Source organism: Sciurus carolinensis, chromosome 16, assembly GCF_902686445.1.
Source record: "Sciurus carolinensis chromosome 16, mSciCar1.2, whole genome shotgun sequence".
Taxonomy (NCBI): domain Eukaryota; kingdom Metazoa; phylum Chordata; class Mammalia; order Rodentia; family Sciuridae; genus Sciurus; species Sciurus carolinensis.
This window is the reverse complement of record NC_062228.1, coordinates 68,058,171-68,071,810: the sequence shown is the minus strand read 5'-3', so window position 1 is coordinate 68,071,810 and position 13,640 is coordinate 68,058,171. Positions and strand designations below refer to the sequence as shown.

The following is a 13,640-nucleotide window of genomic DNA, read 5'->3' as shown; positions in this document are numbered from 1 at the left end:
ATTAGCTGGGTGAAGAGCAATGAGAATTTGGGGTTGCTAACCTCATACGTGACAGAGCTTGGTAGAAGATTGCTACTTCCCACCCCCAGATAGCAGTTCACTAGTCAAAAGGGACCCAAGCAACAACAGACTTGCCCAATTCCAGGCAGGTATTCTAGTTTTGAATGCATCCAGTCAAAAAGTAGACCCATATTCTTTATTATAAACTGATGGGACATCATCTAAAATACCCCCAGTAAGAAAAAGGACTGTGGGAGTCTCTTCCTCATATACACAAAAATACCCATGGAAACACAAGTGTGTACATCTGCAGAGACTACACGACCAGAACTCCCCAGGACTCTCATCCTTGGCAGTTGTGGAAAAAAATTCTGATAATTGAGCACACATCTCAACTTTCCAAAAGGTCCCAAACAGCCTGTTCATCCAACGTATATCATGGTCTCCTCAAACAAGTCCTTTCAAAATTCCAACCTGACCCAGGAGTGGGGGTCCACACCTGTAGCCCCATTGGCTTGGGAGCCTCAGGCAGGAGGACTGCTGTATTCAAAACCAGCCTCAGCAACTCAGCAAAATGCTCTCTAAAGTAAAAAATATAAAAGTACAGGGAACGTGGCATAGTGGTATGATGCCCTGGTTTCAATCCCCAATACCTCGTTTCCAAATATCTGACCTGATAATGCCTCTCCAAATGAGTCTCTTCTTTCTACAGCTTTCAACTTAATACATTTTCTATCATGCCCCCACCTCCTAAGGGCTGGAGAGGGAGGAACTCTGGAGTCCTTTAATCAACTAAGGTGGACATCCTATGGACCAAATATCTACTCATCTGACACATGACTGGTTTGAGCCTAAACTTCCAGATGAAAGTTAAAAATACCACACAGGTCAAGTTCAGCTGCACACGTTCTGGGCCCAGTAGTCCTGTCATGTTGACTGGGGAGTTTTTATTGGCTTCTAATAGAGGTCCAAACCTCTGGATAAGCCATCTTCCAGGTGAGTCCTGAGACCCAAATACCCAGTGTCCCAGGCCCACCACGTGGATGTATGTCCACATTGGAGATATGTTCCAAGTCCAGTACCCAGAGGAGAGCTCCCCAGTGCAGGATTTTCCCACAGCAGATGACCCTACTTCAGGTAAAACCCACCATACCCCTCTGTGTTCCTGATGTACTGAATGAGGCTCTGACATTCTTCCTTTGAGACTGAGGAGATATTGGTTTTAGGTCTCATCTGTTTATCCCAAGATCCTGATGGGCTCCCTGCCGAGGCTTACTCCCACTCTCCCAGGATGAAGGCAAGTGCATTAGAGGTACAACTCTGTGCTTCCAGAAATGCCTGCTCATGGTGCCAGCCTCTCAGTCCCCAGGGAGTGACCACTCACTCCCTGGTGGTTTTCAGGTGTCCATCAAAAACTGTTCACTTGCATCTCTCACCAGGACCTCTGCATCCTCTTGGTTACACACAAATACCGTGAATCATTGTGGAGTCTGGACACAATCATCAGTTTGTGCACCTCCAAAACACATGTGTGGACCTGTGCCTTGACCCAAGAAACCAGCAATCACTGCAAAATCACACTTCTGTCTCCATCATTGGTCAACTCATCAACTCTTCTATTTCGATCTGTAGATATTAACTGTCTACAGACTCTTTCTTTCTTCTTTTTCTCCATCTTCTTATTTTTTTTTTGTACAGGAGATTGAGCTCAGGGATGTTCTACCAATGAGCTACATCCCTAGCATCCCTGGCACATTTATTTTTTAGTTTTGAGGCAGATTCTAAATGGTAAGGTGTCAGGCATATCTTGAAATTGGACCTGCTCAGCCTCCTGAGTGGCTGGGATCACAGCATGGCCACCTCAACCCATACTTTAGAACTTTGTAGTTCGGCCATGCTCCACTGTTGCAGGTCCCCACTTTTCACCTCTATTTTCCTGGCTAATGCTCTATGATTTCAAAAGTTATTTGAAGGATGGATACCAAGGACTCCGTCTATTTCTTTTGTGTTTCTCCCTGGCCCTGAGAAGCAAATTATTCTCTCTGCTGTTGGGAAATTTTGTCCTGCTCTTTAAAATCTCCACAGTCATCACCTCAAAAATTCCCCCATATGATGCCAAATAACCATGACACAAGTAGTTTCCTGTGTGCTGTTTTTAGAGTCTGCTGTTGTTGACAATTAACCATGGGGAACAACCACAGTTGATGATTTCCTCGTCTCCTGCAGGTGAACACCCAAGGAGCTCCCTATCAGATTCCAACTGGGGATCCATGTCCTGCCTCCGTACATCCAATATGGTTCTGCTCTGACTCAGCACACTGTCAGATAACCAGAGACAGCCTCCAACCCCAGAGACCAGGAAACCACACCAGCAGATTCCAACCCTTACTCTGCCTCTCCTGAGGAATCCCCACTAAAGGGTGTGGCCTGGCATCCCCTTCCCACTCTGACCACATGGTGCATCAGATATGGAGGGGTGTGGAAGGTTCAGGAGGTCAGGGACTACAGCAAGGCTGCAATGCTCCCCTTGGAGTGCCAACAAAATATTGCAGGAATGGGAAAATCAAGTGCTGAGGACCGAATGGGGCTACCAGGCTCACTGACCCCATGTTGGTAGTGGCACATGTGTAAGGAAGGGCATGAAGCCTGAAAATTTCCAGGGAGGACATAAACGCACCCAGAGGAAGTAACAGTGTCCTGGGGGTTGTGGGATTCCTGAAGCAATTTTTAAAATGCTTTTCAAGATGTATGCACTGAACTGAAGGTGGAAAAGGGTTTTGTTGTACGTGCAGACAGAATCCCTTCTGAAGGATCAACACAGTGTTCAGGAATGCTGAATTAGAAAGGAAATGAGCAACACAAACAGACCAGGCAATAGGAGTCTCCCCTCAGATGAACACTCAGTGTTGTGGCTACTGGGTGACAGGGCAATGTCCCATTGTTCCAGGAGAGGGACACCAGGTGTGGAGAAGCAGGAAAGCAGGGTACTGGCCATACATGCTGCAGGGTGCAGTGGACAGACCAGAGTGTTCCCCAGACACTCCTGAGCCCCGGCTGGGTGAGCTTGGTGCAGAGGGGCTTAGACAGAGTGAGGGGTGATGGAAGACACTGGACTTTCCCATAGTGCTGATTGTGCATGGCCAAAGCTCCTTCCAGGTTTTTAGATACCCGTGATAGGTGTGGAGTCTTAGGAATGGGCTTTCCCTTAGTTTCCCTGGTCAGACCTGGGATGTCAGAACTGTTTCACAGGTGCTTTCTGTTTACACTGGGAAGTGATACCAGCAAGGGAGCAGCATGGAAGGGAGGTCCTGTGCCCTGTGTTGGGGAGTCTCAGGCGAGGTTTGCTGGTGTGTCCTTGTTCAATGCAGATCCTTGTCTGCACTTCAGAAATGTGAGATGCAAAGCAATAAACTATTCCGAGTTCAAATCTGGTAAAATAGGGTAACAAGAATGACAATTTCCCTTGTACACTGTTACTTTAGAGTAAACAAGAAATAGTCATAGAATATGTGTTTTTATATAAAAAACTAATGATGTATAAAAATAGGTGTTATGATGTTGTAAGATACAAAAGTTCATAATTCTGATATTAACTAAATAAAAACTCTTGGCACTTCAATAACTATATTTACAGATGTTTGTTCATAAATTTAAAGGTATAAAATATTAAATATGGGATCTTTTTCTTTTATTTTCTTTATATTTTTAAGAGAGAGGAGAGTGCTCTTCTTCATATAGACCTTTAAACAGCAGCTTTTATTCTATGTAATTTTGTGCATGAGTATTCTCATGTGGGTGAAAATAGGCAAGAGACATTTTGTAAGAGTTTAGAGACTCGATGTTATGTATTAGAAACTGATCATGCTTTTAAGGACTAAGTAACACACGATGCACTTGAATAAAACCAGCCTTGAAGAATTTCAGTGTTATTAGCAGAAACAATTGAAACAAGTGAAACTATTTAAATTATATATATATGACAAGAGGGCTCTACCACTGAGCTGCTCCCCCAGCTCTTTAAATTTTCATTTGGATACAGGGTCTGACTGAGTTTCCCAGTCTGGCTTGAACCTGGCACTCTGGCGACTGGTCAGGATGCCAGGATTGCAGACCTCCCCAACACACACAGCATAGTGAGCACTGCTCAGTGAGGAGGTCTGGGATTTCCATCACCCTGATTGGATACCTGCACTGTCTGTCAATTAAACAGCCACTCAGATTTTCTCAGCTATCCTAGGTGAAGGCCCAGAACCTTCACTGGCCCTACTCCCTGCTCACTACATCTGTCTGCATTCCAATCCCATGAGAATCAGCCCACACAGTGAGCTGCACTTGACTTCCTCACACCAATCATGCAGTTCATTTCCCTCTGCCAAAAATGTTGGCTCAAAACTTCTTTGGAAAACTATTTATCACCATAGTTAATAAAAATGGAATGTGTATTTCAAGATTTTTGAAACAAAAGATTTTTAACATCCTCACAAGAAATGAATGATGCTATTGAGATGTTGGGCATGTAGGTGATTGACTCTTTATATAAAGTGTACAGAGATCAGAACATCAAATTGTATCTCTGAAATATACATAATTATTTGCCAAGGAAAAATAATTAATTCAAAAAGAAATGATACTGAATCACTAGCCTCAAAATGGCAAAAGTCTTCAGTGAGTTTTCATAGGACTTTAAAGAAAGAATTTCTTTATCTGTAATCTCAACAATTTCTTCTAATACACATTTTAAAATATCTCAAACTTCCCCAATTGGAAACAGGGTCAGATCCCTGTTTATTATGTGCATGATGTCTGTGCTTAGTCTGGCCGAGGGCTAAGGCTAGAGGAGATATTGCCACATCTGTGCCCATAGGGTCAGTCAGTCTGAACTGAGGGCTCTTCAATATGAGCAGATTCTGACATGAACATTCAAGTACCTCAAGGAGAACAGACCCCTTGCCAGGTGAGTGGATTAGGAGACACAATTTGTCCTCACTCGGCAGTGAGAGAGGAACTGAGAGACCCGGGTGTCATTGATGAGGAGCACAAAGGGGCTGAGTGCTGAGAAACATGAGGCCACCAGCACGGAGCTGCTCATGACCCACTGGCCTCTGTTTGCAGCTAGGGTCATCCACATGGTCAGTACAGTGTAGACGGAGTAAAAGGAAACAAAGGAGCTCGTCAGGATCAGGATGGTGTGTGTGGCCCTGGCCTCATGGGAAGGTCTGGGGCTGCAGACATGGCTGTGCATGTGCTGGACTCGCTGCTTGTGCCTGTGCAGGAGAAAGACCATGGAGCCACTGGCCCAAGCCATGAGGACCAGATTCATCAAATCAGGGGAAAAGTATAAGATTGAATGTAAGGTGCTGTGACTTCCTCCTATTGACCAGGAACAGTAGCCATGACTCCCATCTGCACTGAGATTTTCCTTATTCCATGGGACATTCACTAATAAAGGCAGAAATGAATTTATGAGGAGATGCAGGGTCCAACAGAGGAGACAGCAGGAGCCTATGCACTGTAGGGATCTGATCTGGAGCAAGATCCACCTAGAGATTCCAGGGTTGAGCTTAATGGCCTGGAAGCCATTGAACAGGCATAAGGTGCTGAAGGACACACCAGTGCTCACTCTGTAACAATAGAAGACAAGCTTACATCTCCTATCATCCAGGAAATGTTTCCATCCCAAACTTGCCAGAGTCTGAGGTACTCCTTTAGAGAGAAGAACAATGGAATTGACCAGCACCAGCCGATTGAGAATCAAATCTCTGGGTCTGAAGTGACGTCCGGTGATCAAGGTGAAGTTATAGAGGCAAAGGAGGGAGAAATTTCCCAGGAATCCTACTCCTGTGTGAGTGAAAAAATAAACCCCATATCCATGCTGAGCGGATCACATCAGCAACTGGAGTGTGGGTAGAACCTAAAGTCAGGAGATAAACAAATGAGAGTAAATGTGTCGCCATCAGGACAAGCCACAACGTAATACTTACCTAAACTAAATACTCTCACATGAAAGAGACGATGACTTTCTGCCCACCTGCTCAAACAAAACATAATAAAAACCTGAGCTTCACAAACCTCAGTCTCCAACTCCCAGGTGAAGGTGAGAGTGATGGAGAGCACTTTGCATTGACATGGGTCCCTCCTCAGGGTGGAGGGTGCCCAGCAGGTGTCTCTGCAGGGAGAGGAGGGGGAGGACTGTGAAGGGACATGGGTGCCTTCATCGTGGAGGGTGCCCAGCAGGTGTCTCTGCAGGGAGAGTATGGAGAGCCCTGCACAGGGTCATGGGTGCCTTCAGTGTGGAGGGTGCCCAGCAGGTGTCTCTGCAGGGAGAGCAGGGGAGGCCTGTGAAGGGACATGTGTGCCTTCAGGGTGGAGGGTGTCCAGCAGGTGTCTCTGCAGGGAGAGGGGGGGAGGCCTGTGCAGGGACATGGGTGCCTTCATTGTGGAGGGTACCCAGCAGGTGTCTCTGCAAAGAGAGGAGGGGAGGCCTGTGCAGGGACATGGGTGCCTTCAGGGTGGAGGGTGTCCAGCAGGTGTCTCTGCAGGGAGAGTATGGAGAGTCCTGTGCAGGGACATTGGTGCCCTCAGGGTGGAGGGTGCCCAGCAGGTGTGTGTACAGGGAGAGTAGGCAGAGCCTTGTGGGCTTTAGTGGGTTGTTCTCAATCATATATTCCATAGGTAGAGACAAGACCCAGACATGTGCAGGATATATTTTGTAAAATATTTAAGGACAGACATAATGGGCCAGAGACTGGGCATGGTGGAAGGGTAGAAAGGTTGGTTTTTTAACATGATCTGATCTGTTTTTAATAGTACAAACGTATTTTCCCATGATTCTTTAAAAATAGTATATACAACCATATCAAAATCAAAAATTTTCAAAGTTAAATGAAGAAATCACTTCATTATCACTATATTGTTCTATTTGTACTTACCTGAAATAGTGCAAATAGTAACTTTTTTCCTTTTTCTGGGGACAGCAGGGTCCATGGGGACAACAGGAACCCATCCATCACCAATTTAATATTTTACTGGAGACAGTGTCTGGGTAAGTTTCCCAGGTTGGCCTCAAACTTGTGATCCTCCTGCCTCAGTTTCTCAAAAAGCCAGGATTATGGGCTGGTACCACCATGCCAGGCTTCAGATAAATAAAACACAGAAACATATATGAAAATTACACCCCTGGAAGAGGAGGGTTAGACTGTGGTCCACAATCATGTTTACAAATGTGTTGTCATTATTCATTTGAAATATATAAAAGTATATTTACAGAACTGACAACCAACCCTTTCAGTATAATTCAAGAATATGTGAATACAAATTTAAGTAACTCAAAACCATAAAACATTGCAGGAGTTAAAGCAGGCAGTGCATAAGTTTTGAACACATCTGCATTTCCTATTTCTCTTCACTGAGACATCTAGACATTGTAACCCACTAATCCAACACGCTTGCTTTATCCATTTTTATCTTGGTAGATGTTTAAGCGTAATGGTATGTTTTAATGAATATTTAATATACAATATTTGAGAAAACATTTTTCCCTTCATACTCACGTGTGAACACTGAACAAATGCATTGGAGTCTTGGGTAAGGGCTGCTCAGTGTAGAATGGAAGTTGGAGGTGGGCAGAGGAGACCCAACTTGTGTCTGGCCCTATTCCCTGAACAGCAGCTCCCCGAAGGGCAGCTGGTTGCTTTCAAAAGGGCAGCGGGGAATAAATTATGTTGCTTACTTGGTCAGGCAGGGGTTAGTCAGGAGACACCTTTCTGCAGGTTCCAGATGGAGGAAAAGGTGTCTGGAAGGAGCCTCACCAGAGACGCTGGCCTTGGGAACGCTGGGGTGGGAGGTGCAGTCGGAAAATACACTCAAGTCAACCGTGGGCTTCGGGTTTGTGCAGAGTGTCACAACTGATCGCATTTCAGCATCTGCAACACAGAAGGCAGTTTAAACTCGTCAGTGAACTACAGCCCCATGATAGGGCTGAAACTGTGAGGCAGAGTAAGCACAGCAGAAGGGAGAGCATAGGGATGGCTGAGAGACCAGGCCTGCAGTGCATCCGAGGGAGCAGGGGGTCAGGCTGCAGCAGGAGTCTTCAGGCTGGCATGAAGTCAGGTCCCTAACAGGAACCTGGGCCCGTGGGGCTGTGGTGTGTTTTCAAATTCTGACTGATAAACAGGTGCTAAAATGCACAGGGCAAGGAAAGTTCAAAGTTTCCAACAATGCTAGGGATGTGTGGATACACGGGATCAAAATAGATGCCTTGAGTTCTCAGGGAAGGGCACCCACCTGCCCATTCAAAGCATCCATGGTGAGAATGCGTGTTCTTTCCTGTTTCATAAAAAAATGTGTGTGGGGTTATTCAGAATAACAGATTCAATCTGTGATGAAAAAGCAGCACAGCACTTCCCAATCTGTCTACAGGCTGGGGTACCAAGTGGCATTACAGTCAGACTCAGGCACTCAGGGTCCCTGGCTGGCCATCCCTTCCTCTGTCCCCATCACAGTTCACACACATTTACCCAATCGCCTTTTCATCCTCGACACAGGAAACAACTGTTTTAACTTTTCTCTAACCAACTGTTTGTTGTTCCTCTACTGCAGAGAGTAGTTTTAGATTTGGCATTATGATCTCCCTGGGCTCTGCCTCCTCTCCCTGGGTTCAGAAGGAAGGAAAACAAGAGTCCATGCCCATAACCACACCTTCACCTGGATGCCAGTGTCCACTGGGGACTCACCTTCCTTAAGGTCACCTGGGTATGCAGAGCAAAGCTGCAGAATGAGCAGAGAGTGTTAGTCAGGGACCAGCGAGGACATCTCAGAGGGAGGTCAGAGCAAGAAGGAGAGATGAAGTGTTTCCTGAAAGAGCTGCTGTGAATGTGTGTGTGAGGTGGAGAGTGAGATTGGGAGAGGAGAGAGAGAGGGAGAGGAAGGGCGAGAGGGATGGTAGAAGGAAGGGGGAGAGGGAGAGGGAGAGGGAGAGGGAGAGAGCACTGTCATAGTTTCATGTCCAATCCCCTCTGGATCCATGCTTCTGTGTCTGATACTGCATTTGGGGAAGACTCCTTCTCAGAATCTGGGAGTGATATGAAGGCATGGACACTTAGCTGAATGATGATGTCTGTCAGTGTTCCCAGGCAGCATTGTGCAGGTGTGGGCAGGGAAGGTGATATAGGTCAGGTACTCCATGACCTCACCACTTTGCTGGGAAGTGTCTGTCCTTTCACCTGCAGGTGCAGTGACAGCACCTGCATGGGGACTGGAGGTCATCTGGGGAACATGTTTTGAGCACTGTGCATTTCTCTGCAAACCCTTCCCCATGAGAAGCCCCTCAAGGGCAGAAGTAGGTGGGACAGGCTTCACATTGGCATAAGCAGAGGTCCCAGGGGAGGCTGATCAGAGCACACAGGGACCTGCCTACTGAGAGGGGACATGGAGCACAAAGCTCAGGCTGGATTTCAGCCTCGTGGAAAACTTGGGCTTCAAAGTATGATTGCTCAAATCCCTGGGGACTTCTAGGATGCCCAAATTGAACAGTGGACAGCATGTGAATTTAGTGGAAAGAGAAACCAGAGTGGTTCAAGTGGGCAGAGTGACACAAGGACAAATCCTTTTACTGCTCCAAGAGTGCTTCAAGGTCCCCTCCCTCTCCCAGCAGGTGAGGCACTCTTCTGTGCAGCTGGGATTCAGGAGACATAACAAGAATGTTTCCCATGGAAAGTGATTCCTGTTGAGGAAAACAGACCAAAGATACAAAAGCAAGGTACCAAATGGTACACATCTTGTTCAAGCAGGACATGCACACAGTCAGGTGAAGACAGAAGAAGGGGCATTCTGCAAGTTCTGGTTTTAAGAACGAGCATTCTGCCAGGTGTGGGCCAGGGAGGAGCATTCTCATTTGCAGGACAGGGAGGAGCATTCTTGCACATGAGGGCACAGGGAGGAGAATTCTGCCACATGCAGCATAGGGAGGAGCATGCATCCAGGTGCAGCACAGTGTGGAGCTTTTGCCAGTTCGAGTACAGAGGAGAATTCTGCAAGTTGCAGCACATTGAGGAGCATGCAGCTAGGTGCAGCACAGAAAGGGGAATTCTGCCAGGTGCAGGGAAAGGGAAGAGCATTCTAAAAGATGCGGGTGAAAGGAGGAACATTCTGCCAGGTGCAACACAGGAGAAGAATTCTTCCAGGTGTGGGCAAAGGGATGAGCATTCTGTCAGGTGCAGCACAGTGAGGAGATTTCTGCAAGGTGTGGGTACAGGGAGAAACATCGTGCCAGGTGTAGATACAGGGATGAAAATTCTCCCAGTCGAAGCACAGCAGGGCCATTCTGCAAGGTGTGGGCACAGGGAGAAGCATTCTGCCAGGTGTGGGCAATGGATGGAGCATGCTTCCTGGTGTGGCAAAGGGAGGAGCATTCGGCAATGTGAGGGTACGTGGAGTAGTATTCTGCCATGTGGAGCACAGGGAGAATGTTTCTACCATGTTCAGCACTGAAAGCAGCATTCTGCCTGGTGTGGCCACAGGCAGGGTCATCCTGTCATGTAGAGCAAAGGGAGGAGCATTCTGCGAGGTGCAGCACAGGGAGGAGAATTCTCCCACTTATGGGCACATGGAGGAACATTTGGCCATGTGCAGTCACAGGGAGGAGCTCTCTGCCAGTTGTGGTCACTGGGAGAAGAATTATGCCAGGTGCAGGACAAGGAGGAGCATTCTGTGAGGTCCTGGCACACGGAGGAGCATTGTGCCATGTGAGGGTACACGGAGGATAATTTGGCCATGTGCAGCAGAGGGTGGAGCAGTCTGCCAGGTGCAGCACAGGGAGGAACATCCTTCCAGGTGCGGACTCCCAGGGGAGTATTCTGTCAGGTTCAGAACAGGGAGCATTCTGCCATTTGCAGCACAGTGAGAAGCATTCTGCCAGGTGCGGAGCTTAGGGAAGAGCTTTCAGGCAGGTGTGGGCACAGGGAAAAGCTTAGTGACATGTGCAGCATAGAAAGGAGCAATTTTCCTTGTACAGAGCAGAGAGGATTGTTCTACCAGGTTCAGCAATATTCTGTCAGGTGTGGTCACAAGGAGGAGCATTCTGCCAGGTTGGGGAACAGGGAGGAACATTCTGCCAGGAGCAGGTATAGGGAAGAACATTCTACCAGGTGCATCACAGGGAGCACCATTCTCCAGGTATCAGGAGAGAGAGAAGCATGCATACTGGTGCAACACAGGCAGGAGCATTCTGCCAGGTGCAGCACAGGGAGGAATGTGCATACATTTGCAGAAGATAAAGGAGAATCCTGTCTTGTGCAGCACAAGGAGGAGCATTCTCCAGGTGAGGGCAAAGGGAGGAGTATTCTTCCAGGTGAGGCACAGGGAGGAGCATTCTATAGGTACAGCACAGGGAGGAGAATTCTGCCTGATTCAGGAGAGGGAGAAGCATTCTGACAGGTGTGGTCCCAGGGTGGACCGTTCTGCAATGTGGGGACACAGGGTGGAGCATTCATGTAGGTGCAGCATAGGGAGGAGCATTCTGCCAGGTGCAGCACATGGAAGAGCATTCTGCCAGGTGTGGACAGAGGCAGGTACATTCTGCCAGGTGTGGGCACAGGGAAGAGGATTTTGCAATGTGCTGGACTGGAAGGATCATTCTGCCAGGTGTAGCACAGGGAAGAGTATTCTGCCAGGAGTGGGGCAGAGGAGCATTCTGCCAGGTGCAGCACAGACGGAAGCATTCTGCCAGGTGTGGGCACAGGCAGGAGCATTCTACCAGGTTCAGGAACATGGAGGAGCATTCTACCAGGTCCCGCACGGGGAAGAGCTTTCTGCCAGGTGTAAGAACAGGGAGAATTTTGCCAGATGCTGCATGGCAGTAGTATTCTGCCATACGTGGGCACATGGAGGAACATTGTGGTACTATCAGATGAGGGAGAATCATTCTGCGACATGTAGCACAAGGAAGAGCACTCAGCCATGTTCAGGCACAGGGAAGAGCATTCTGTCATGTTCGGGCACAGGGAGGTGCATTCTGGCAGGTGTGGGCACAGGGAGGAGCATTCTGACAGATGTGAGCACAGGGAGGAGCATGTTTCCAGGTGCAGAACAGTTAGGAGCATTCACTCAGGTGCAGCACAGGGAGGAGACCGCTACCCTGTGTGGGTATAGGGAGGAGAATTGGCCAGGTGGAGAAAAGGGAGTGTCATTCTGCCATCTAAGTTCACAGGGAGGAGCATCTTGAAATGTGCAGTACAAGGAGGAGCATCTGTCAGGTGCAGCACATGGAGGAGTATTCTGTCCAGGTGTAGAGAGAGGAGCATTCTTCCAGGTGTGGTCACAGAACAGGCCTTTGTGCTAGGTCCAGGAACAGGGAGGAGCATTTTGCCAGGTGCAGCACAGGGAGGAGCATTCTGACTGGTGTAGAAGAGGGGGGAGACTTCTGCCACATGCGGGCACAGAAAGGAGCATTTTGCCAGGTGTAGGCATAGGGAGGAAGAGGAACATTCTCCCAGGTGTGGGCACAGGAAATCCTTCTGCCAGGTGTGGGCATATAAAGGAACATTTGCCCAGGAATGGGCAGAGAGAGGAGCATTCTGACCAGAGTGGACACAGGGAGGAACATTCTGCCATGTGCTGGATCAGGGAGAAGCATTCTGCCAGGTGCAACACAGGTAGGAGAATTCTGGCAGAGGATCACAGGCAGGAGAATTCTACCAGGTGCATCACAGGGAGAAGCATTCTGCCATGTTGTTGCCGCCTGCAGCAACGAGACTGCAGGAAAGAATCGGAGGAAGACTGGGAATGAACAACTTCTTTATTTTTCTCAGGGGTGCTTCCTTGCTTGCTTCCTTGCTTACATCTCTCCCCAAGTAGATGCCTTGGTGCCAACACCAGCTGTGCCTGACACCGTGGAAAGAGAGAAAACAGCAAGACGCCACTGGTAGGACTGGAAGCAAGGCGAGAACGGCACACGTAGAGTGGCGCCTCCAGGTGCCTTTCATTCCGGTGTGCTACATCAGACACATCATGCGCGAGGTTGCTGGGGTTGGGGCGTAAGCGCAGCCAGGAGACCGAGCGCATGTGTAAGTCGGGGGAGGAGGCATCCAGAACCAGAAGGTAGGCGTGTCCTCCTGCACTGCATTCTCTTCCACAACCAGCTATAAGCATGTCTCTACATCTCCCCCTTTTTGATTTAAAAGGTGAAGAAAACTTTAATGGATGCCTGATACCTATCACAACATCTGGATCGACTGTGCCTGTGTTAGGCATCCACATGTCTCACTGACATTCTTACCTGTCATCGGGTAACCAAGAAGCTTGATATTATTGTCTTGGCTCCTGTCTTAAGTTGATATGTTAGTCACATGAGACTTTCCCGTCTTTGACTACCAGTCATCCATTGGAGACAGCAAAACCTGAGAAGAAGTTCCGGCTTCTAAGGTGGCAAGTGCATTTTTTACAATGATCTTATCCCTTTGTTGGCTTACGTGCATCTTACACAAGGAATGAAATGCTAAAACAATGAAAAACAGAAGTATTAAACAGAACCCCATAATGTCTGCCCATATTTGACCCCATATACAATATCATTAAAAAACGTAATTACATCAGCAACAGAGGGCACCTTGACTTTAGTAGAAGTTACTAAGATTGTTTGGGCT

The 13,640-nt window shown here is 47.8% G+C and overlaps 1 protein-coding gene across 1 annotated transcript; it reads right to left on the bottom strand.

Annotated features, from left to right (window-relative positions):
• Window positions 1-4,963: 4,963 nt before the first annotated feature.
• Window positions 4,964-13,146, bottom strand: LOC124966268 (vomeronasal type-1 receptor 1-like). The gene is made up of 3 exons (XM_047527295.1): window positions 12,837-13,146; window positions 7,809-7,922; window positions 4,964-5,838 (listed from the first exon to the last, which is right to left on the bottom strand). The coding sequence occupies exons 1-3, from the start codon at window positions 13,144-13,146 to the stop codon at window positions 4,964-4,966; spliced, it is 1,299 nt and encodes a 432-aa protein (XP_047383251.1).
• Window positions 13,147-13,640: the final 494 nt, after the last annotated feature.